Raw genomic sequence first — 23217 nt, 5'->3', positions numbered from 1 at the left:
TAAATTAAAAAAATTCCAGAAAAGATTCAGGAAATTCAGGAAAGGGTGGTAGTTGGTAAGAATAACTCCATTCATATATTAATAATTTGTCCCAAGTCTTTCTCCTATTCATAATTTTTGATCATTGCTGCCATTTTCAGATTTGGAGACTAGTTTTTACTGAAAGGAATATATCAAAAACAATTAGGTTTCCTAGCCCAACTTATGTAGGAGTGTGTAAAATACAAAAATAATCCATGAATTATGCATTATTGAAGCATTTTATTTATTTCAAAAAAATCTTTTGCCCATGCCACACAGCTTATAGTTCCCAGACCAGAGATCGAACCCAGGCCTATGGCAGTGAAAGTACTGTGTCTTGGCTACTGGACCACCAGGGAATTCCCTAGGCATTTTAAAAGGAATAAAATTGTCAAATCTTGTAGTGTGTTGTTAAATTTTATCTTCTGACTAACTTGCAATTTCAATGATCGGCACTTACACAAGAAAAGAATTTGTTCATCAATTGAGGTCTTTGCTTCCCTCATGGTCCAGCTGGTAAAGAATCCACCTGGAATACAGGAGACCTGGGTTCGATCCCTGGTTCGGGAAGATCCCCTGGATCTACCCACTCCAGTATTCTGGCTTGGAGAATTCCAGGGACTGTATAGTCCAAGGGGTTGCAAAGAGTTGGACACAACTGAGCAACTTTCACGTTCACTTTTCTGTTTGTCATATTACTTTATATCAAACTCATTATTACCTTTCAGAATTTCATACAATTTTAGCACAGGTTTCAGAAGTCCTAGTTTCATGATGACAAAATACCCACTTTTCTCATTAGTGTATTAGTATATACACAAGTCTGAGCTATTTATGTTCATAATAGTGGCTTTTTTAAATTTCTGAAATTGAATCATTTAAAAATGTAAAATGAAATAAATTGAGTTTTAGCTTTGCTGAACTCAGTGTCATATCTTTCTTGAATCACATAAAAATGTGAAAATGTTTGAGAACAAAGAAAGAAAAAAAAAAGTCTTACATGTTATTGCTCAGTCTCTTTTCCACAGTCAACTTCATGTTTTAACATACAGGTCATGGCTTCACAGCAAGGATTGGTACATTCCTTTAAAACACACACACAATGCAAAAGTGAGTTCAAGCATTTTTTCCCCTATAGACTAGGTGTGCAGAATTCTGGCATATGATGACAATGAAATTTCACTTTTTAAACTAAATTACTCTGCTATACAAATTCGAGTTGAAATGACCAAGGAAATTTAATGACAGAAAAAAAAATGCTGAGTAATGAAAACTATCTCTTAAAAGGACAAAAATAGAATAACCCAAGAATTATCCCAAACAAATTCACCTAGATGATATTATATGTAAGTTAATTTGAAATTCAAGGGAGAATATTTCTATTCTCTTCAAACAGCTTGACAATAGAGAAAAAAATTATTTTTAATCTTCAATTCATTTTGCCAAGCCTGCATAATCCTGATAATGAGAACTGGTAATGAATATATACACCATACCATTCTCATTTGTGTGTATAAATGCAAAAACTTGAGTAAAATATTAGCCAAACACTAGCTTATTAATATAATAATTCTCCATTACAAATTCTGCAGAGCCTTTTGTCACCAAAAATGCAAGGCTGTCTCAACAGTACGGAATAAAGTAACATTATCCATTATATTAAAAGACTGAGGGAAGAAAACAACTAATACTAATGTGATAGGTGGCAAAAATTAGTACAAATTAGGCAAGCATTATTTAATTAACACATATTAGTAAACTATGAACAGTTTTGATCATCATGATAAAGAAAATCTATCTGGTGAATAGTAAAAACACATCCAATAAAGTATAAAGAAAGGATTATTTTTATGTTATTATTATGTAAATTCTGACAAATGCTATGAGACAAAAATATATGAAAGCATAATAATCAGATATATAATAATTATTATCTATAAATAATACTAATAATGTTTTCACTGTTTATATATGATATAATTCTTGAGCTAGAAAAAAAAGAGGATCAATTCTAAAAACATTGAGTTAGTCACTAAGATAGCTGTTTAAGATAATAATAAAATAATGTCAAGAACAGTAACAAATGAGAACCTAAATAAAAAGAAAACATATGTATTAACAGCAAAAAGAAAAAAATTGAAAATATTTAAAAATAAAGTTTCAAAATGTGCAAGAACTGCATGAAGAATTTTTTATTTAACTTCTCTGAAAAACTTCAAAGGCAACTTATCTTTTAAGACAATACTTAATATTGTGAAAATGCCAGTGGCCTTTAGAGTGAATTATTAATTTTACAAATATCAACCAGAATCTCAACTGTATTTGCAGGCAAATTGACAAAAACATAAAAATAAAACCAAGATATTTATGGAAGAATGAACACTCAATAATTACTATGCAAACACTGCAAAAAAAAGTCAGTGAAGAAATTTTCCATTACTGATATTAAAGTGTGTTACATAGTTAGAATCATTAAAATGGCATGATGGTTGTTTGATAATATCTAGACAGAAAGAATGATTATTTTTATTAAAAATAATAAAATATCATGTAAGATCCTGGAAAATGAATTTTTCATTAAAGAATTCTATATAAAGTATTTATACCACTTTTTGATAAAAAACAGCTATTTAAAAATTCAGTTGTTCTTAAGTTTGGACTCTCTAGCTCTCTAATTTTATTCATCTACAGAAGAAGAAAATCAGCAAGATATGGAAAGCATATGGGAACTGGATAATATAGTTAAAGAAAATAAGATATTAAACACGGTATAATAGTAGTTTCTCCTCTCCTGTTCTCGTCCTGCTCTCTTGTGTGTGTGTGTGTGTGTGTGTGTGTGTATGTACTGAACACACAGCATTTTACCTGTTGAAATTAGAAATGCCAAAGATTGTGAACAATTTCAGTTATCCTCCACTCTAGAAACCATATGGGAATATAAGTAAGAATGAGATAAACATAAATCTAAATTATTGTAAAGCATCAAATCACTTGTAAAATTTCATATCTCATTATAATTAACAGAATATTTACATTATTCTTTGTGAATAATTAAGTTGCACCATGTAAACTTCTAATATAATTTAATAACTTAAATTTTCTTTTTTGTGTTTTGTTTTTCTTTTTTGATGTACAGGCTTCGTTGCTTCATGGGATCTTCTCAGATCATGGATGGAACCCATGTCTTCTGTATTGACAGGCAAATTCTTTACCACTCAGCCACCAGGGGAGCCCTCAATAAATTTAAATTTCTGAATAAATAAATAGCATAGAATGATTATATGTCTTCCCCATTGTCACAAAGTCTCTTAGAGTAATGGATAAATCTTGGGTTGCAACAGGTTTCACCAATTACTAGCTTTGTATCCTTGGATCTAGTTACTTAGCTTTTCTGAGTTTCACTTCTTTTCTAAATTGGGAAAATAACAAACCTGTTTTGCAGGTTTGTTGTGAGTAATAAAGGAGGCTGTGGTTATAAAAGCATGGAGTATTACTCAGCCATTAAAAAGAATACATTTGAATCAGTTCTAATGAGGTGGGTGAAACTGGAGCCTATTATACAGAGTGAAGTAAGCCAGAAGGAAAAACACCAATACAGTATACTAACGCATATATATGGAATTTAGAAAGATGGTAACAATAACCCTGTGTACGAGACAGCAAAAGAGACACTGATGTATAGAACAGTCTTATGGACTCTGTGGGAGAGGGAGAGGGTGGGAAGATTTGGGAGAATGGCATTGAAACATGTAAAATATCATGTATGAAACGAGATGCCAGTCCAGGTTCGATGCACGATAGTGGATGCTTGGGGCTAGTGCACTGGGATGACCCAGAGGGATGGTATGGGGAGGGAGGAGGGAGGAGGGTTCAGGATGGGGAACACATGTATACCTGTGGTGGATTCATTTTGATATTTGGCAAAACTAATACAATTATGTAAAGTTTAAAAATTAAATAAAATTAAAAAAAAAAAGCATTCGGCAGATTGACATGTAAAAAGTCTCTTCAAATCGTAATTCATTTTTTTAGTCTTAAATAGAACGCTTTCTTTTAGAAACCTAGTCTGAGACTGCTAATAAACATTTTATCAGAGATATTTTTTAGGGTACACTGATTTCTCAAAAGGGTTAGATTTTTATCAAGATTAGCCATATGTATAGTAATTATCTTAGATGTTCTATGTTAATCCATCTTCTACAGACTTGTGTGATTTTTCTTTTTCCTCTTTACGTTTTAATTTCTCCTTCTCACACACTGCTTGATGCTGCTGCTGCTAAGTTGCGTCAGTCGTGTTCAACTCTGTGCGACCCCACAGACGGCAGCCCCACAGGCTCCTCTGTCCCTGGGATTCTCCAGGCAAGCATACTGGAGTGGGTTGCCATTCCCTTCTCCAATGCATGAAAGTGAAAAGTGAAAATGAAGTCGCTCAGTTGTGTCCGACTCTGTGCGACCCCACAGACCACAGCGCACCCGGCTCCTCCGTCCATGGGATTCTCCAGGCAAGAGTACTGGAGTGGGGTGCCATTACCTGCTCCCACTGCTTGATGAAAGACCAATTCTCTCTCAACGGAATTTACTTCTGGATTTTCAATTGTTGCATCTGTGTGTACATACTTAGTCTCTCAGTTGTGTCTTACTCTTGGCGGCCCCATGGACTGTATCCTGCCAGGCTCCTCTCTGTTCATGGGATTTTCCAGGCAAGAATACTGGAGTGGGGTGCCATTTCCTCCTTCAGGGGCTCTTCCAGACCCAGGGATATAACCCACATCTCCTGCATTGGCAGGCAGATTCTTTACCACTGAGCCACATGGGAAACCCCTTTTTAATTGTTATTGTTCAACAAAACAATCAGCTGGGAGTTTATGTGATTTAGAAATTTGACTAATACATTTAAGAAAGTTCATAAGTGACACGTATAGTTAAGGATTTACTTTTTAAAAGAATGTACACTTGCTTTATAATGTGTTAGTTTCTACTGTACAGCAAAGTATAGTAGAAACTATATGCTTATGTATATCCCTTCTTTGTTGGATTTCCTTCCCCTTTAGGACACCACAGAGCACTACAGAGTTCCCTGTGCTAGACAGTAGGTTCTCATTAGTTATCTATTTTCTGGAGAAGGATATAGCAACCCACTCCAGTAGTCTTGCCTGGAGAATCCTGTGGATGGAGGAGCTTGGTGGGCTACTGTCCATAGGGTTGCACAGAGACAGACACGACTAAAGCAACTTAGCATGCATGCATGCATTGGAGAAGGAAATGGCAACCCACTCCAGTATTCTTGCCTGGGGAATCCCAGGGACATAGGAACCTGGTGGGCTGCCATCTATGGGGTCACACAGAGTCGAACACCACTGAAGCGACTTAGCAGCAGCAGCAGCAACAGTTATCTATTTTATACATAATATCAATAGTGTTTATATGTCAATTCCAATATCCCAGTTCATCCCACACCCCTAGCCTCTAGAATCCATACATCCATTCTCTATGTCTGTGTCTCTATTTCTGCTTTGCAAATAAGTTCATCTGTATCACTTTTCTAGATTCCACATGTAAGCGATACCATATGATATTTGTTTTTCTCTTTCTGACTTACTTCACTCTGTATGACAGTCTCTAGGTTCATCCACATATCTACAAATCGCGCAATTTTGTTCCTTTTTGTGGCTGAGTAATATTCCATTATATATATGTACCACATTTTCTTTATTCCTCCACCAATGGACATTTAGGTTGCTTCCACATCCTGGCTATTGTAAATAGGGCTACAATGAATATTATGATGCTTGTATCTTTTTGAATTATGGTTTTCTCCAGATACATGCTCAGGAGTGGGATTGCTGGGGCATATGGTAGCTCTGGGGGCTTCCCAAGTGGTGCTAGTGGTAAAGAACCTGCCTGCCAATGCAGGAGACTAAAAGACATAAGTTCAATCCCTGGGTTGGGAAAATACCCTGAAGAAGGTCATGGCAACCCACTCCAGTACTTTTGCTTGGAGAATTTCATGGACAGAGGAGCCTGGTGGACTATGGTCTATAGGGTCGCAAAGGGTCAGACGCCACTGAAGCAACTTAGCACACACACGTGGTAGTTTATGGTTATATTTTTAAGGAATCTCCATGCTATTCTCGATAGTAACTGTACCAATTTACATTCTCACCATCAGTGTAGGAGGGTTCCCTTTTTTCCCCACATCCTCTTCAGCATTTATTGTTTGTAGATTTTTTAATGATGACCATTCTGAGCAGTGTGAGGTGATACCTCATTATAGTTTTGGTTTGCATTTTTCTAATATCTAGTGATGTTGAGCATCTTTTCATGTATTTTTTGTCCATCTGTATATCTTCTTTGGAGAAATGTCTATTAAGGTCTCCTACCTATTTTTAGATTTTTTTTCCCCTTTTTTTACACTGAGCTGCATGAACTGTTTGTATCACAAGGGATATTAGTCCTTTGTTACTTGTTTCTTTTGCAAATATTTTTATCCATTCTGAGAGCTGTCTTTTCACCTTAATGATTTACCTCTTTTCATTGAAGTTCTTATACAATCATATAATAAGCGTATCCTGGCTTTTGAAATGCTTTTCAAAAGATGACCAAAGTCAGTACTGAAAACAAATACAAGCCTACTTTTTACTAAGACGCCAAGTTTGTCTTTAGAAAGAACTTCCAAAAGAGCATTTTAAAAGGAAAAAAAAAGATAACATTATGAACAGCACAGGGAGCTCAGCCTGGTGATCTGTAATGACCTAGAGGTGTGGGACGTGGTTGGGAGTGGAGGGAGGTGCAAGAGTGAAATGATATATGTATACATATAGCTGATTCATGTTGTGCAGCAGAAACTGACACAACATTGTAAAGCAATTATACTCTAATTAAAACTAAAAAGAAAGCCACAATAACTCTCTAGTAAAGTTTTTAGACCGCGGATATTTGCATACCTCAGGAGAGCCACAATCACAGTCTTCACCTACTTCCAAAAGTTGATTCCCACACACTGGTTTTGTCATATTTTTAGGAACCAATGCTTGCAGTAGGCATCTTGGCTTTTGAGATAACATGTATTTTTTAAAATGTGAGCGACTAACTGTACTGAAATCCTTTGGGAATTTTGAACTGTAACCAGAAGAAAAATGAGAAATACCATGTTATATACAGTGATAAGTTAACATAAAAATCTAACTTGTCTTACTAGCTCAACAAAAACTCCAAATTTAGTATAAATGAGCCATGTTATATGTGGAGTGTGATAGAGCATGAATACTACTCTCATTGGAAAATTCTTTTTCTAGATACCCAGTTGTAGGAGTTGGAAGAATTTCACTTCCTGTGCAGATTCAATTCTGCCCTAAATGGCAGCAGTGATGAGCTTCACCATTTGTTATCATTCACTCATCTCACTATTGAAGGCTGAGAGGCAAATGATAATAACAATGAATAGTGAAAGGAAATAACTGTAGACTTAAAGGTTCAATGGGGATATTTAACTTCCTATTTATGAGCACTTCAACAGTAAGATATGTTTATTGATTTTTCTATCACAAGTCCTTGCAAAGTGCTTAGAATTATTAAAAGACAACATTAATAACATAAAAATGAATTGATTGGTGACAGGGATTTATAAGGATGTTCTCATCTTAATTATATAAATATTTTTAGAAAAGACTGTTTTAAGCTAAAATTATTTTAAGTTAGATTAACATGATCCAGAGAAGGCAATGGCACCCTACTCCAGTACTCTTGCCTGGAAAATCCCATGGATGGAGGAACCTGGTAGGCTGCAGTCCATGGGGTCACAAAGAGTCGGACACGACTGCGCGACTTCACTTTCACTTTTTACTTTCATGCATCAGAGAAGGAAATGGCAACCCACTCCAGTGTTCTTGCCTGGAGAATCCCAGGGATGGGGGAGCCTGGTGGGCTGCTGTCTGTGGGGTCGCACAGAGTCGGACACGACTGACGCGACTTAGCAGCAGCAGCAGCAGATTAACATGATCATTATACTTATAAACTCTACCTTGGCATATTTGGAAATCTTAAATAATGAGTTCTGCTAGCTGGTAAATCCTGTATATCAAGAAACTAGAGCATGAATTCGTTGGAAACACAGCCATTATATTAAAAAATATTCATCCAATTATACAGCCTGCATCTGAATTCTTTAAGATTTAAGAATTTTTTTTTTCTCTAGAATGACAAGGTCTCACCTTAGATATTTATTCATCACACAACTCCCAGAGGGACACTTGGTGTTATGTGGAACATCAGGCATACCAAGGACATGACCCAATTCGTGTGACATCACTCCTACAAGAGAGACACTGTTCTTTCTCTTACCCTGGTGGAAAAAAAAAAAAAGAAATATTTTTATTTGTGATTTTATTCAATTATTTGTTCATTATCATTGATGTTTGGTATTACAAAGAATAATAGTTTCACATGAAAATTATTGAATCATTGAGCTTCTTCCCCTTTCATTGGTTATTGTAAATTATAGACATTTGAGACAGCTGACAGGACATTGTAAACATTAAAAATGTTTACACTTCAAACATAAAAAATGACATTGTAAACATTTGAAATGATTTGCTATTGGAAATCTAACTGCTAAGCCATTGCTCAATCGATATGGATTATTTATAAACCATGGTTAAATCATGATAATTCCATTATTCATTGTTGTTGTTTAGTTGCTAAGTGGAGTCTGCCTCTTTTGTGACTCCATGAACTGTAGCCCTCCAAGCTCCTCTGTCTATGACATTTCCCAGACAAGAATACTGGAGTGGGTTACCATTTCCTTCTCCAATGCATGAAAGTGAAAAGTGAAAGTAAAGTCGCTCAGTTGTGTCCAACTCTTAATGACCCCACGGACTGTAGCCCACCAGGCTCCTCCGTCCATGGGATTTTCCAGGCAAGAGTACTGGAGTGGGGTGCCATTGCCTTCTCCGGCCATAGATACTAGCGATGATTAATCTGAAGTTACCTCAGATCCCAGAGGGCACTGGTGATGATTAATTTGAAGATACCTCAGATCCTAGGGGGCACCTGGATTTTGTTTTTGTTCTGATCTTCCTCTTCTAACTCCCTAACACCAACTAAAGAGTGAAACCTCTGGGAGGGTCAATGTAAAGAGATATTCTCTTTCATAATCCAAGGAATCCTCAGTATAGTGATCTACTAATACAGGTTCATTTCTACTTTTATTTACTGACTCAGCAGATATACATTGTGCTTACTCTAAGTAAGACATTGTGCTTGTCTTCATAGAGGTTGTAGAACCTCAGGGATCTATATGTTTACAAACCTCAATAACAGCGACGGATGATGGGGAGCACAAGGAATTCGAGGTCGCCAGTCCTGCCATTCGAGTTTTGAAGCCAACTCCACTGTGTGAAAGTTACGGGTACATTGTCACAATCTGAGTCTTTTGAACCATCAGCTTCTGTCAGCTCTGTCTGAGACTTCCCTAGTTCCCCTACCCTCTTCATATTCATGAGGTCCCAGAAAAGCCACTGCTATTCTATAGCATTAGAATGACCACATATGGTTATCCCACTTCCAAGAGTCAATTTTAGTGATCTGACATGGGTCTGCAACAATCCCACAGGTGAGTTGCTAATAATAGAACTTTAGGCTCTCTGATCACTGAACAAGGAGGTAGAATTGAACAGGAATCTCTGCCAAGAAACCTTTGGGATAACTATTTTCTCTGTCAAAATAGACCTGGCCCTGACCAGTGTGTGCTTACCTGAGTAGCTGAGCATGGTCATGGGTCTTCATTTTCCCCAAGTTAGAATAATGCCAGTTCAGAAAGTTTTTAAAGGTGACAGCTGTGCTGGGCACCACCTTTATCTTGTCACTGTTAGACCATATTTCCATACCTACCAAGGACACTTGAATGTCTATGGTATTGTAAATCTGAGGGAAGAACATTTTTCATTATGAAAATGTTTGATATTTCTTTTTCAAAAAAAAATTATTGAAGTATAGCTGATTTACAATGTTATGTTAATATCTGCTGTATAGCAAAGTGACTGAGTTTTGTTTGTTTGTTTTCAGTTATACATATATATGTGTGTGTGTGTGTGTGTGTGTATATATATATATATATATATATATATGTATATCAGGCGAGCTTATGCTCCTCAGTTCTCTCTCGTCGCAACAAAGATTTGGAGTGACAGACATTAAAGCCCTTGGCGCGTCACAGCTCTTGGGTCTTGGACAGACCGTGTTATAGCTCTTAGACAAATCAGTGTTACAGCTCCATGTTACAGCTCTATTTTATTTAGAAAATAGCAGGAAAATCCATCCTCTAGGCGTGAAGGCATGTCGACCCAAAGATGGAAGAGAAGAGCAGCGCACGGGAGAGAGAGAGAGAGACCCCCTGCCCTTTGGCTCCTCTTTTTATATGTCCCCACCCTCCCCGCCCTGGGCCTGCCATATGTAAATTGGGCTAGCCAGGAGTGTTTTTCTACCTGAGGTCCTCACTCTGGTCCTCAGGCCTTCCTTTGTTCTATTTTTGTGGGTTTTTCCCTTCCTTATATTTTAGCTACCGCCACTCTGGACTCCTGTTTTCTATTCTAACTACCTAACATATATATGTTCTTTTTCATCCTTTTCCATTATGGTTTATCCTAGAATATTGTATGTAGTTCCCTGTGCTATACAGTAGGAAAGATTTATTTAGTTTTTTTTAGATATTTCACTGATTTCAAGTGATGGATAAATGTATCCCATTTTGAAAACAGAAAACCTAGAAGTTGCCTTTGCTACAGTATACAGTGATTTTACCTTGATGTTAATCCTTGTCTACCAAATTTCCCCAAACTGCTGACCTTAATCCATTGTAATTCTACCAATTCTTATTTGCTTAAAATATAGAAAAGCCCTAAACTCCTATGTGGAAACATATGTTTATGGAACAAATATCTTACCACATTGAGTAGGTTTATCACATCAAACACAAAGCTTCTTATCACAGTTATATTCTCATTATACATCTTATACTGTAAAATACAAAATGCAAAGAGTAATTAAAACCACAAATTAAAGTGAGAAAGCTGATGGGGATTTTATAGTTTAAGAAGACGTACACATTTCAATGTAAATAAATGTTCATTCCACATCTACCTTATATGAGACTTATCTAAGAATCTGTTTCAACAAATTCTATTTCAAATGTAAGACGTTTTTGGCAAAAGAAAACTTAAGCATTCATATAAAATTTCAATTCAAATTAAGTTGAATAAATCATATTAATTTTAATGTTTTCAAGCCAATTTGATATTTTTAAAATTTGGTTATGAAGCATAAATTCTCATATATTTTAATATATGACTGTAATTAATAAATAATATATAATTTTATATATATTTTATATTTACATTCATAGTGAGAACTTTAAAAAGATATTAATAACCAACTCTTTATGTTTCTAGTTATTGTGGTTGTTTTACTGTTGCTATCTGTCATTAAGTTTATTTCCCATATCTGAATATTTTGGCAGCAGATGAATTTTAAAAGAGCAGGAATGAATGAAAACTATTTCTGACATGGCAGGTAGAACAGATAAGACAACCACGTGGACAGGCTTCGTATTTTTCATGAGAATAGTTTATTGCTTGTGTCTGCTTGATAAGAAAACTGAAAAGTTGACTTAACTACCCAAGAAGTGCTCATTTCATACTCACAAAGGCATTATCCAGCACCAAAAGCAGATCAATGTATTTCTCACCCTGAAGAAATTCTTCTATCTTTGTGAAGAATGAAAGAACATTGTTAATAATATCTTCAACCTAAGAGATTAAAAAGCTTACAAAAAGATTTATTTATTTATTTTCCTTCAGAGGAAAAGTAAATTGAAGAATAAGTAAATAAGAGTTGGACTTTACTCACACAAGCCATTTCTGGGTATACCAGTATTTCATACATCATTACTGGGTCAGTCGAAATGAATGATGGTGGGAAACTGTACTCACCTCTGGACTTCTGAGTGACCTTGAGGTTCGAATAAGGTCCTGTTTCCTGCCAACATTTCTTACACCACAGGTGTGATTAGCTGGGTTGAGCTCCTCCTGGTTGTATCTGAGTATAGCGTGTTCTTCTCGGCCTGTGCTTTTCAGAGGCTTTATCATATATCTTTGATTGTGATGTGTAAAATAGCCCCTGTGAGACACAGAGGCTCATGTTTCAAGATTCTCTGCCAGAGTCACACCCGCTGACCAGAGTGAAGGTATTCCTCTCCCTCAGTACCAAGCTCACACGTAGTTTTCATTCATATGTCTTACAGCTAACTTTTGCTAATTTAAGTTATAATCAATGTTTGTCAATACAAAAATAGATCCTATTTTAATTACCCAGGGCATCCTGAACAAGAAGTACTAAGATGAAGCTATCCCCCCAAATTTGAAATTTATACCATGAGCTCAGTAAATATTTGTCCATAGTTTATTTTCACATTTAGCAAATATTTCTTGGCAGATCCCAGCGATATAAGGGAGAATGTAGTAAAGGAGTAGATATCTTTCAAAGGATACCTTGCAAAGGAGTAGGTATCTTGTGGATACCAAGAATCCCAAAGAGAAAGATTGATGAGCAGATCAGCCAGAGGAACAAGTTGGAACTAGTAGTAACTTAAAGATTTTCTCTTCTTAGAAGGAAAATTAGTTCAGAAATATATAGTGAAACTGTATGATGAAATATTAGAAAGCTAACACAGCTGGTAAAAAAAAAAATTACATCTACAAAAGCATTGTATGATATGGGAAGAGGTTTTTGATGTCATGTGGTATGTCCCATGTTGGACAAAGAATGTGTATTTTATTTTACATTTCAATCATATAAATGATATTTTTGTTTATCTGTATAAAAGATTGAAGCCTCTTTGATAATAGTTTGAACTATTATCAAACACTAATAATAGTGATACTCAGAGGTAAAACTTTTTGGTGGTTATTTTCTTATTTGTGCTTTCTCACCCTTTACAAATTTTCCCTAACTGGCAAGAATCACCTTTGTAAACAGAAATACCACACAGATACACAAACACACTCATACCCACAAACTTCTAAAAATTATGTTTAATGTGACAACTGCAGGGTAGCATCTTTAAGAAGATAAAACAGATGGTTTCAGGAAACGAAGGGTGGATGGATAATAAATATGAAAGTGAATCCAGATGTCATCATGCTCCCGAATAGAGTACTTGTTTAAAAATTATCAACTCTAACTTTTACTAGAACTGCAGATAATGAGATAACTGCAAGGATGATGCATTATTCTTCACTTTAACCACATAGATTCAGCATTTTATCAATGGAGACAATTTTACCAAAATAGTAAGAAGACATGGTGTCCAGGAAGACTCAATATTATGCAACAAAATAGTGCTTGATGTTTAATATTTTTACAAGTGGTAACTCACCTCAATCCATCACAAGTACTAATGCTGGCAACAGAGTCCTTTTCATTTAGGATGTGTCCTTTATAGTAGCAGTGTTCCTAAGGTTGGGAAAAAAAATTTCTAACTACAAAAATAAATGTATCACAGTTGTGTTGAAAACTCTTATCTTGAATATGTAAGAATGTTCTACAAATAGTGGCTGTGACCAGATTAACTCCCAGAAACAAAAACATGGACAATCTCAGCAGTTTCATGGACCTCTCTATCTATGACTTTGGAAACTCTCCATATTTGGTGGTTGAACTGTCTTTGTGACACTAATTCACAGTAAAGAAAAGTTCAGGAAATTTGAACCTAAATGGACTTAGGGCAAGAGTAGACACTGCATTTGAGAAGTAACCATTTGCTTTATGTGGTCTATAGCACTCCCCAAGAACTCTCAGGTTCGAGTGCCAACTTTGGAGAATTTAGTACCTCTATGCAAGCTCCACTATGGCATTACATATCAATAAAATGAGGTATTCATTTTTCTAAATTCTACAGTCCTCAAGAGGCCACACCACCATGTCTGAGACCCTCTGATTTATGGGTCCAACTCATTTTTTAAAAAACTGGAATGTTAGTGGCAGCCCTTTACCAGCCTCGAAAGCCCAAAGAATTTGTCTATAGCTAGAGATTCAGACTGGCTTCCCGGGTGACTCAGTAGTAAAGAATCTGCCTGCCAAGCAGGAAACACAGATTGGATCCCTGGGTTGGGGAGATCCCCTGGAGAAGGAAATGGCATCCCACTCCAGTGTTCTTGCTTGGGAAATCCCATGGACAGAGGAGCTTGGTGGGCTAGAGTCCATGGGGTTGCAAAGAGTCGGACATGACTGAGCGACCAAGCCACCACACAGAGACTCAGACATTTTGGCATTTCATATAAGCAAAGTAGGGGATCACTTGTGTAGAACAGTCCAAGAAAGCTAATGAATAAACTCTTGTTCAAAACAAATTGACTTTCCTCAGGGTCTGACATTCCATCTGTGTCTTTCTTGCCTTTACACCTTTTGGATTGTATACATGTACTATTGACAAGATATGTTGAAAATCCTAGCCAAGTTTTAAATTGTGAGAGGAGAAGATTCACAAATCTCTGCCTGGATGCTGTTTGTGGTTATCTGGTCGAGCTCCAGTCTATGAGCTCCTCAGCAGCAGTACAAGCCATCACTGGAAACTTTAAATCTCTTCAGGCTAAACTAGAACGGCTACATTAATTATTGTAATGTATTTTCATCCCTGCGTTTTTAATCTGTAAAATAAAAACTCAGCTGGGTCCAGCTATCACATGCTCTAAATCTAAGAATTTAAGAACAATTTTAGTAGAAATGCGTTTTTAATAAATGGCTGGTATCAGCAGAAAAAAAAAATGTTGTCATTATAACATTTTCATTATAACAATGTCATTAACATTTGCTTGTAGACAAGTTGGGAAAGGTACCACATTAAGATGTCATTGGCCATTCACACTTAAAGTAAAGTCATTCAGTCGTGTCTGACTCTGCAACCCCATGGACTGTAGCCTACTAGGCTCCTCTGTCCATGGGATTTTCCAGGCAAGAGTACTGGAGTGGGTTACCATTTACTCCTCCAGGGGATCTTCCCGATCCAGGGATCGAACCTGGGTCTCCAGCATTGCAGACAGATGTTTTACTGTCTGAGCCACCAGGGAAGCCACACTTAAGTATGAACTAATTTATCAGATACTTTCCCCAAAGGTCAATGTTAGCAAAACTCCAGATGCCCTTGAAATAAGAGAGTAAGAAGGGAACAAAGGACCATTCTGTGGCCAAAATCTTGTTTGTTTTTTTATAGAGACATAGATGTTTGGGACGGGAGAAGGAAATGGCAACCCACTCCAGTACTCTTGCCTGGAAAATCCCATGGGCAGAGGAGCCTGGTAGGCTTCAGTCCATGGGGTTGCTAAGAATTGGACAGGACTGAAGCAACCTAGCAGCAGCAGCAGATGTTTGGGACACCATGGAGGGTGGCTCTGAGAAACACCCTAGCTTGATAATACTCATGACTGAGCCTTTTTTTTAAATTAAATTTATTTATTTTTAATTGAAGGATAATTGCTTTACAGTATTGTATTGGTTTCTGCCAAACATCAACATGAATCCACCATAGGTATACATATGACTGAGCCTTTTTATATTCTCTTCCTGTTCTTTTCTTGGCCTTGATTCTCTATGTCTGACACCTACACCTTGGCATCATTTCTATGATAGTGTTTTAACCAGATAAAAATTTTTATTAACTAAAAATTGATATACCATTGTGAATCTCAGGATAAATGCATTTATCACTACAAAATAGTAAATAGTGGCATAACATTTTGAGTACCTAGGAGAGAATATTTCTAACCTGGTGATAAAATGGTTTAAGGGAAAAATAGATTTTTAGTTGCTTCTTAAAATGCAACACTTGAGGGACTTCCCTGGTGGTCCAGTGGTGAAGAATCTGCCTTGCAATGCAGAGGTTGTGGGTTCACTCCTTGGTCAGGGAACTAAGATCCCACATGCCGAGGGGCAACTAAGCCCGTGCACCACAACTAGAGAGTCCACGCACCACAACGAAATACTGAGCATGATGCAGTGAACATCCTGTGTGCCACAATGATCCAACACACTCAAATACATGAATGCTAAAAAAAAAAAAGTTTAATGCAACACTTGAGAGCCTCCTACTACTCCTATCTTTTAAAAAAGATATAATTCTTTTTTTCACCTGTTGTCTCCTTGGTCATAGATGAGCCCCTTGCTTTCAAGTCCTTTGATTTTTTTTTTTTTTTTAAGTTTACCTTGGACTTACGAATCTCATGATGTAAGCAGCTGATCCAAGTTAAGAGTCCCAGAAAGCATTCAGACCTACCATGTTCTGAGGTCTTGTGGTGATTTCTTCTCCACCGGGTGAGTAATATGTTTCAGTGTAGTCTGGTCCCAGAAGATGCCTGGAGAGAGCAGAAAGTTGAACAATACTCTCATGGTGATAATTAAGGCTAATATCCCTGATTCGATCTTCAGCATTAAAGGAATGATAATATTTATGGTGAGAAAGAGCTGAATTTCTGATGCACTGATACTTTTCCAATATCGTGAGTCTACTCCTAAAGCAAATCAAACATTCAGTTATACCTCTTAGATCTGAGGACAGAAATGTCTTCCAATATTTTACTAACACAGAAATCAGAGAGTGATTTTTCTAACTTCAAATGTATTATTGGGATTCTTCACACCAAGAAAACAGCCTCTAAGCAATCTCGGAAGGGTGTTTGGTCACAAGTACACATCAAGGAGCATTGCATTCAGGGAGAAGTTTACTGACTATTATAGAACTTGGTGTAACCCTATTCCCTGAGTATCTCAAGGCTGTGTGCCCTGACTGAGCCTTATATATAAAAGCAGAGACATTACCTTGCTGACAAAGGTCTGTCTAGTCAAAGCTATGCTTTTTCCAGTAGTCGTGTATGGATGTGAGAGTTGGACCATAAAGAAAACTGAGTGTCAAAGAACTGATGATTTTGAACTGTGGTGTTAGACTTCTCCCCTAGAGAGTCCCTTGGATCGCAAGGAGACCAAACCAGTCAAACCTAAAGGAAATCAGTCTTGAATATTCATTGGAAGGACTGATGCTGAAGCTGAAACTGCAATACTTTGGCCACCTGATGCGAAGAACTGACTCATTGGAAAAGACCCTGATGCTGGGAAAGATTGAAGGCAGGAGGAGAAGGGGATGACAGATGAGATGGTTGGATGGCTTCACCAACTCGATGGACATGAGTTTGAGCAAAATCTGGGAGTTAGTGATGGACAGGGAAGCCTGGTTTGCTTCAGTCCATGGGGTCGCAAAGAGTTGGACACGACTGAGCGACTGAACAAAACTGAGCTGAAGTGATGTATCAAATTGATAACTAATGAAAACTCACTGTATAGCACAGGGAACTCTACTCAATGCTCTGTGGTGACCTAAATGGGAAAGAAATTCAAGAAAGGAGATATACATATACGTATAGCTGATTCACTTTTCTGTACAGTAGAAACTAACATAATATTTTAAAGAAAATATACTCCAATTAAATAAAAGTACTGGAAAGTCACATCAAAGGTTTGAGTTTATCTGGGTAGAATATATTTGCAGCAAATTCCAAAATTACCAAGGAAGAAAGTCGTTTGTGCAGCTGACTTTGTTTTATAATTTGCATATAATTTCCTAGAGAAACATCAAGCTTCTTCGATAATATTAGCACAAACTATTAGAATCTAATGATCAATATGCTTTACGTCTTCTTTGTGAAATTAGACTATACAGAGTTTCAAGATTTATTTTCCTACATTTTTTTTAGAATAATCCAGCGATTAGACTTGCAGAAAATGCAACTTACTCAGCTTTTTGTAGGGAAAGAATGACTTCTTCTCCATTTAACATCATTTGATATTGAAGTTCAGGTTCATATCTTTCCTAAAAATATTTAATAACATAATGATAATTTACATTTCTGAATCTATCTAAAATAATTATAATGATATAGGTAGCTGTACAGAATAATAATTACAAATGCATGTAAGATAAAAGTAGTTCTCATGCTTCTAAAATATATAAAAGAAAACACAAATTTTACACCAAGATAGATTTCCAAAAAGTACAATAACATGGTAATAATACAGATCAAATTCACTCTAATATGTAAGATAGGGACTTATCATTTGCTCTAACGTATGGTATACAGTTCTGTACTCTAATGGATCCTAATAGGGTAATAATAAGGCACATATTTTTACTGCTTTAAAGCTAAACCAAGTATACTAAAAAAGCTCAAACAAAAACATGCTAAAAGTTAAAATAAAAATTATTAAATGAGGAAAATATTTGCAAAAATGTAATAGTCAAAGAGTATCTTCAACACAGTAAAAAAAAATCTTGTAAATTAATGAGATAATTTTATCTCCTAGAAATGGCTGCCATTCCTGTCTTCCTTTATTTTGTTCTCCCCACAAACTTGGAGAAATATCCAAGCTGCTTTATTCTTTCTGATCCAGGGAGTCAGTTAACTTCCTTCCTGCTGCTTCAGTGCAAAAAAGCATTTGAAGAAAACCTATGCCCTCTCCAGGGCAAAGGGGAGCTTTTGTATAAATGTATTTCAAAACTAAACTATTAGATGTTGACTGTGACATCACTTCTACTAGTAAAAAGATCCTTTGCTGTCTCATTAGATGACACCATGGTCAATCCATTGCTTACCTCTTTGCCATGCTTCTCATTTTGGTTATTCTGTATCTCTCTTTTGTGTAAAATGTGTAGTTTCTTAGGATGAACTACTTCATACAGCTCTGATTCAAGTGTTTGTCTTATGGTTATTGCTAGAGAAAGAGACATAATATTGATATAAAATATGTAAATGTTTTTGTTGACTGGTTTGTTGAAATCACGTGGAAGACAATTCCCATTGAGAAGAGAAACGCTGAGAAGAACAATTTCCTTCTTCTACTTAAGCTTTGATAACAAAGAATTTTTCTTTAGCTTTCTCTCCCTCTCCTGGAAAGACATGACAATGATGAAATTAATTCTTTGGAATTGTCAGTATATTAGTGCTTACCTTGAGTCTGAATAATGAGGCAGAGGATGGAGAGCAGGACCAAAGACATGCTGACTACTGCAGGTAGCTGAGAAGTCCTACTCAGCACAAAGTTGTGATCTGACCAGTTGTCCAGTTTTATCTCCCCTCCTTCACTGTCCAGCTTTATCTTCCCCCTACTTCTCTTTACAAATTGAAAAAAAGTTTTAAAAATCGCAAACCTTCTTTGGAAGTTTGGGGAATGTTTCCTAATGGCTTTGAAAAGTTGCCAAGACATTGCACTGTCAAGACCATGAGAATGTTCCTCATTTCTGAGAAGTTTTTATGTCTGTGGTTACATCTTGTTAAGGACTCACATCTGGGCAACTGCTTGGCCCTGGTGCTCCAATAGCATGGGAAAGTATCTACTAACACTGAGATATCTGTATATTTAAGAAAATCTATCAGTCTGTACATGTTTTGAAAAAGTGTTGTTGATTTTCTGGACCAGCAAAAGATATAAATGCTTATAGAGAAAACTTAAATTGAGAGAAAAATAGTTGGGCACCCAATGGCCCAAGATTATGTTTATGTTTCTTTGATTTCAGATGACTTCTTTTGGATAAAATACTAGAAACAATATTATTTAGTAAAAAAGGTAAAACAATTTGAGATTCTTGGTATCCATTGACCTGGTATTTCTCAGTTAACTCTAAATTATATTCCTATTAGTAGAGTTTTCTCAATCTAAAAATCAATGCTCTTTAACTACTGAGTTTATTTTTTACTGATACATTTGGGAGTTTGCAAGCATCAGATTGTAAGTTTTATAGTAATCTCTCCATGTCTATGCTTCTCTTTGTTTTTCTACATTCTTTTGAGTCATTTAAGTTTGCTCTATAATTTTCTATATCTTTTGCTGGTCTAGAAGATCAAAATTCTACATGTATCCTATAGTATGCATGCATACATGCTAAGTCGCTCCAGTCGTGCCTGACTCTGTGCGATCCCGTGGACAGCAGCCCACCACCCTCGTCTGCCCATGGGACTCTCCAGGCAAGAATACTGGAGTGGGTTGCCATTTCCTTCTCCGATTTAATTGCTAAGTCACGTCTAACTCTTTGGAACCCCATGGACCTTAGCCCACCAGGCCCCTCTGTCCATGGGATTTTCCAGGCAAGAATACCGGAGTGGGTTGCCATTTCCTTCTCCCGTATCCTATAGTAGTTACCATTAAAATTTAGCAAAATAAAATCCTAATAACATCTAACTACCATCAACTAATACAAGATCCGGCAATGGTGTAACTCTTATCAGCATCCCACCCCTAGCCACCTTACATGTTGTTGTCAGGTGTTTTAATTCTACCATGATTTTCATCCCCAGGTCATTATAGTTAGTTTTGTGTTTTATACAGATGCTATTTGAAATTACTCATAAGCATACCATCTTCTTTTCTCCAAGATTCCTTTTTGTAAAACATATTTTCTAACAAAGCATCTCTTAGAGTAAACGGAGTACTGTGTTTTAAAATTCTTTCCCAGGAGACTATATTTATTTCACTATATTCTTTAATGGTAGTTAGGTGGGAATACAGTTTTAGGATGACAATAAATGTATCAGCATTTGGGAACTATTTTACTGTTTTTTTTTGGGGGGGGGCAACTCCTATTACTGTTGAAAATTCTACTTTCAGACTATTAAAAAACAAATTATTATTATTATTATTTTTGCTATTTATGCAAATAACAGGGCTTCCCAGGTAGCGCTAGTGGTAAAAGTACTTGCCTAACAATGCAGAAGACATAAGACGTACAGGTTCCATTCCTGGGTTGGAAAGAGCCTCTGGAGGAGGACATGACAATTCACTCCAGTATTCTTGCCTGAAGAATCCCATGGACAGAGCAGCCTGGCCGGCTACAGCCCATAGGGTCTCAAAGAGTCAGACATGACTGAAGCAACTTGGCAGCAGCAGCATACTACTAATATTGCAAGATAAATTAAATATTTATTGAGATCATGTTAATTTGAGTTTACACTAAATTAATACTACATTTCTGGGCATTTCAAGATGACCCTGATACTGTCCTTGAAAAGTGTAAGTTGTTCAGTGGTTTCCGATTGAACACCAGTTCTCCTGCATTGCAGGCGGATTCTTTACTGTCTGAGCCACCAGGGAAGCCCAAGAATACTGGAGTGGGTAGTCTATCTCCTTCTCCAGCAGATCTTCCTGACCCAGGAATTGAACCAGATCTACTGCATTGCAGGTGGATTCTTTACCAGCTGAGCTACTAGGGAAGCCCGATGCTATCCTTAGTATTCCTGTAATAAAGTCTAATAATAGAGATTAATCTACAAATAGATACAGTTTATGCAAATGGTAAATATTGTGACTGAGGCTTGTGCATTATATTCAGGTAGATTTTAGAATACATCATTTGGTGCAGGGGGTGGGGTGGGGGGAGAGAGATTATTATTAGCTAGAAAAGAAATAGTGGAAGGAGTATTCTGGTGAGAGAAAACTAAGTGAGAAAAGCCAATGGATATGTAGAAAACACAAATGTATGTATAACCACAGTCCATTTCCATGACTTAAATACAGCATAAAAAGTATGTATTCACCCCACTCTGGTATTCTTGCCTGGGAAATCCCATGAACAGAGGAGCCTGGTGGGCTATGATCTAGAGGATTGCAAAGAGTTGGAAACAACTTAGCGACTAACCAACAACAAGCTTATGGAGAGACAAATATTAAAGGCCTTGAAGACAATGGTGCGTACTGGTACATATCTTAGAAATAGTTAGCTCATAAAATTATCACACTTGCTAATTGATTGGATGTAGCAACTAAGGGATATAGAAAAATCTTGAATGATTTTTAAGGTGAAGTTTGAGCAACTGTATGAATTTGACAGATGCTATCTTCCAATTTGGTCAGTTAGTGAGAGTTGCAGTTTAGTTAAAACTCTTAAAGGCAGGATATATAAATCCTGGTGTGTCCTTCAGGAGCACAGTACCATGAAGATAACAGATGTTTGAAAATACAAATGTTCAGTGAAAGAAGTTTATAAACTGCACTATCTGCCCAAGATACTGATGTTGTTTGTTAGAGAGTTGAGTATCAGTCTATAAATTAAAGCTGGGGAAATAACAATGAAAGGGTTGTTTACTTAATGCATCTGGAGGGAACAAGGAATGATATATACATGTACCCTTCTGAATAAAATATCCAAGGAATTACTAAACATAGGGCTTAATTTACGACCATTAAACTAAGAAATCATGGCAAATATCCTGACCACAGAGAATTTTGTTCCCATAAAACTTAACAACTTAACAGTAATTGGAAAGTTTCATGATAAAGTATACTTGGTGATTAGGAAAGTTGTTTAAATACTGTTTAAGTAGAAATAAAACAGCAACATGAATAAAAATGGCAAAATCCCTTAAAATGTAAATATTTTGCATGCATTCTTTTATTTGGTAATTGTAATAGATTTAAGTCTTTGGTTCAAAGATTATGATTCCCAATTTATAGATGACTCAAAGATACTTAGTACAAATCATCCAGAAGGTATGTAATATCTGTCTCTTAAGTCACTGACATAGGAGAGTTGCTTGATAAGAGAACTAAAGTATTTCAAATATTTTATTGAGGGAGATATCCATGATGGCTTCAACTGCTTCAAGGAAAAAGTCTATTTTAAAAATATGAGAGGGTAGTAATTAGTGAGTTGAGTGAGAGGTTTGAGATGAGAAGAGAGGGTTTAGAATAATTAAACATAGGGGTTGATACATATATACTATTGATATTATATATGAAATAGATAACTAATGACAATATACTGTATAGCACAGGGAGCTCTACTTAAAGTGCTCTGGTGTCTTGAATGGGAAGAAAGTACAAAAGGAGGGGATATATGTATGTGTATGGACATGTGTGGGCTTCCCAGGCGGTGTTAATGGTAAAGAACCCACCTGCCAATGCAGGAGATGTGAGAGACCCAGGGAGATTCAATCCCTGGGTCAGGGAGATCCCCTGGAGGAGTGCAAGGTAGCCCACTCAAGTCTTCTGGCCTATAATTAAAACCTGTTTATACTCATCAACTAAATAAGTGACAACTATTTCTCCCCCAAATATAAGAATTCACCTGGCTCTCATACTCCTTCCTCTTTCCCAAGTCCTACATGGTGT

General features: G+C 36.5%; 1 protein-coding gene across 3 annotated transcripts in view; it reads right to left on the bottom strand.

Annotated features, from left to right (window-relative positions):
- Positions 1 to 23217, bottom strand: part of ADAMDEC1 (ADAM-like, decysin 1) — a 125337-nt gene that overhangs the window by 6253 nt on the left and 95867 nt on the right. For 2 of the 3 annotated variants that reach the window (XM_010808060.4, XM_005210279.5), the window contains 13 exons: positions 19065 to 19227; positions 18710 to 18828; positions 17853 to 17929; positions 16343 to 16421; positions 13451 to 13527; positions 12006 to 12192; positions 11718 to 11780; positions 10962 to 11033; positions 9773 to 9942; positions 9329 to 9410; positions 8232 to 8362; positions 6966 to 7140; positions 1022 to 1105 (listed from right to left, as the gene is read on the bottom strand). In XM_010808060.4, coding sequence (XP_010806362.2) covers positions 1025 to 1105; positions 6966 to 7140; positions 8232 to 8362; positions 9329 to 9410; positions 9773 to 9942; positions 10962 to 11033; positions 11718 to 11780; positions 12006 to 12192; positions 13451 to 13527; positions 16343 to 16421; positions 17853 to 17929; positions 18710 to 18828; positions 19065 to 19227 — 1476 coding nt within the window. In that variant the 3' untranslated portion in view covers positions 1022 to 1024. 3 annotated transcript variants of the gene reach the window in all.

This window comes from Bos taurus, chromosome 8 (assembly GCF_002263795.3).
Source record: "Bos taurus isolate L1 Dominette 01449 registration number 42190680 breed Hereford chromosome 8, ARS-UCD2.0, whole genome shotgun sequence".
Lineage (NCBI taxonomy): Eukaryota > Metazoa > Chordata > Mammalia > Artiodactyla > Bovidae > Bos > Bos taurus.
This window is presented reverse-complemented; position numbering and strand designations above follow the sequence as displayed.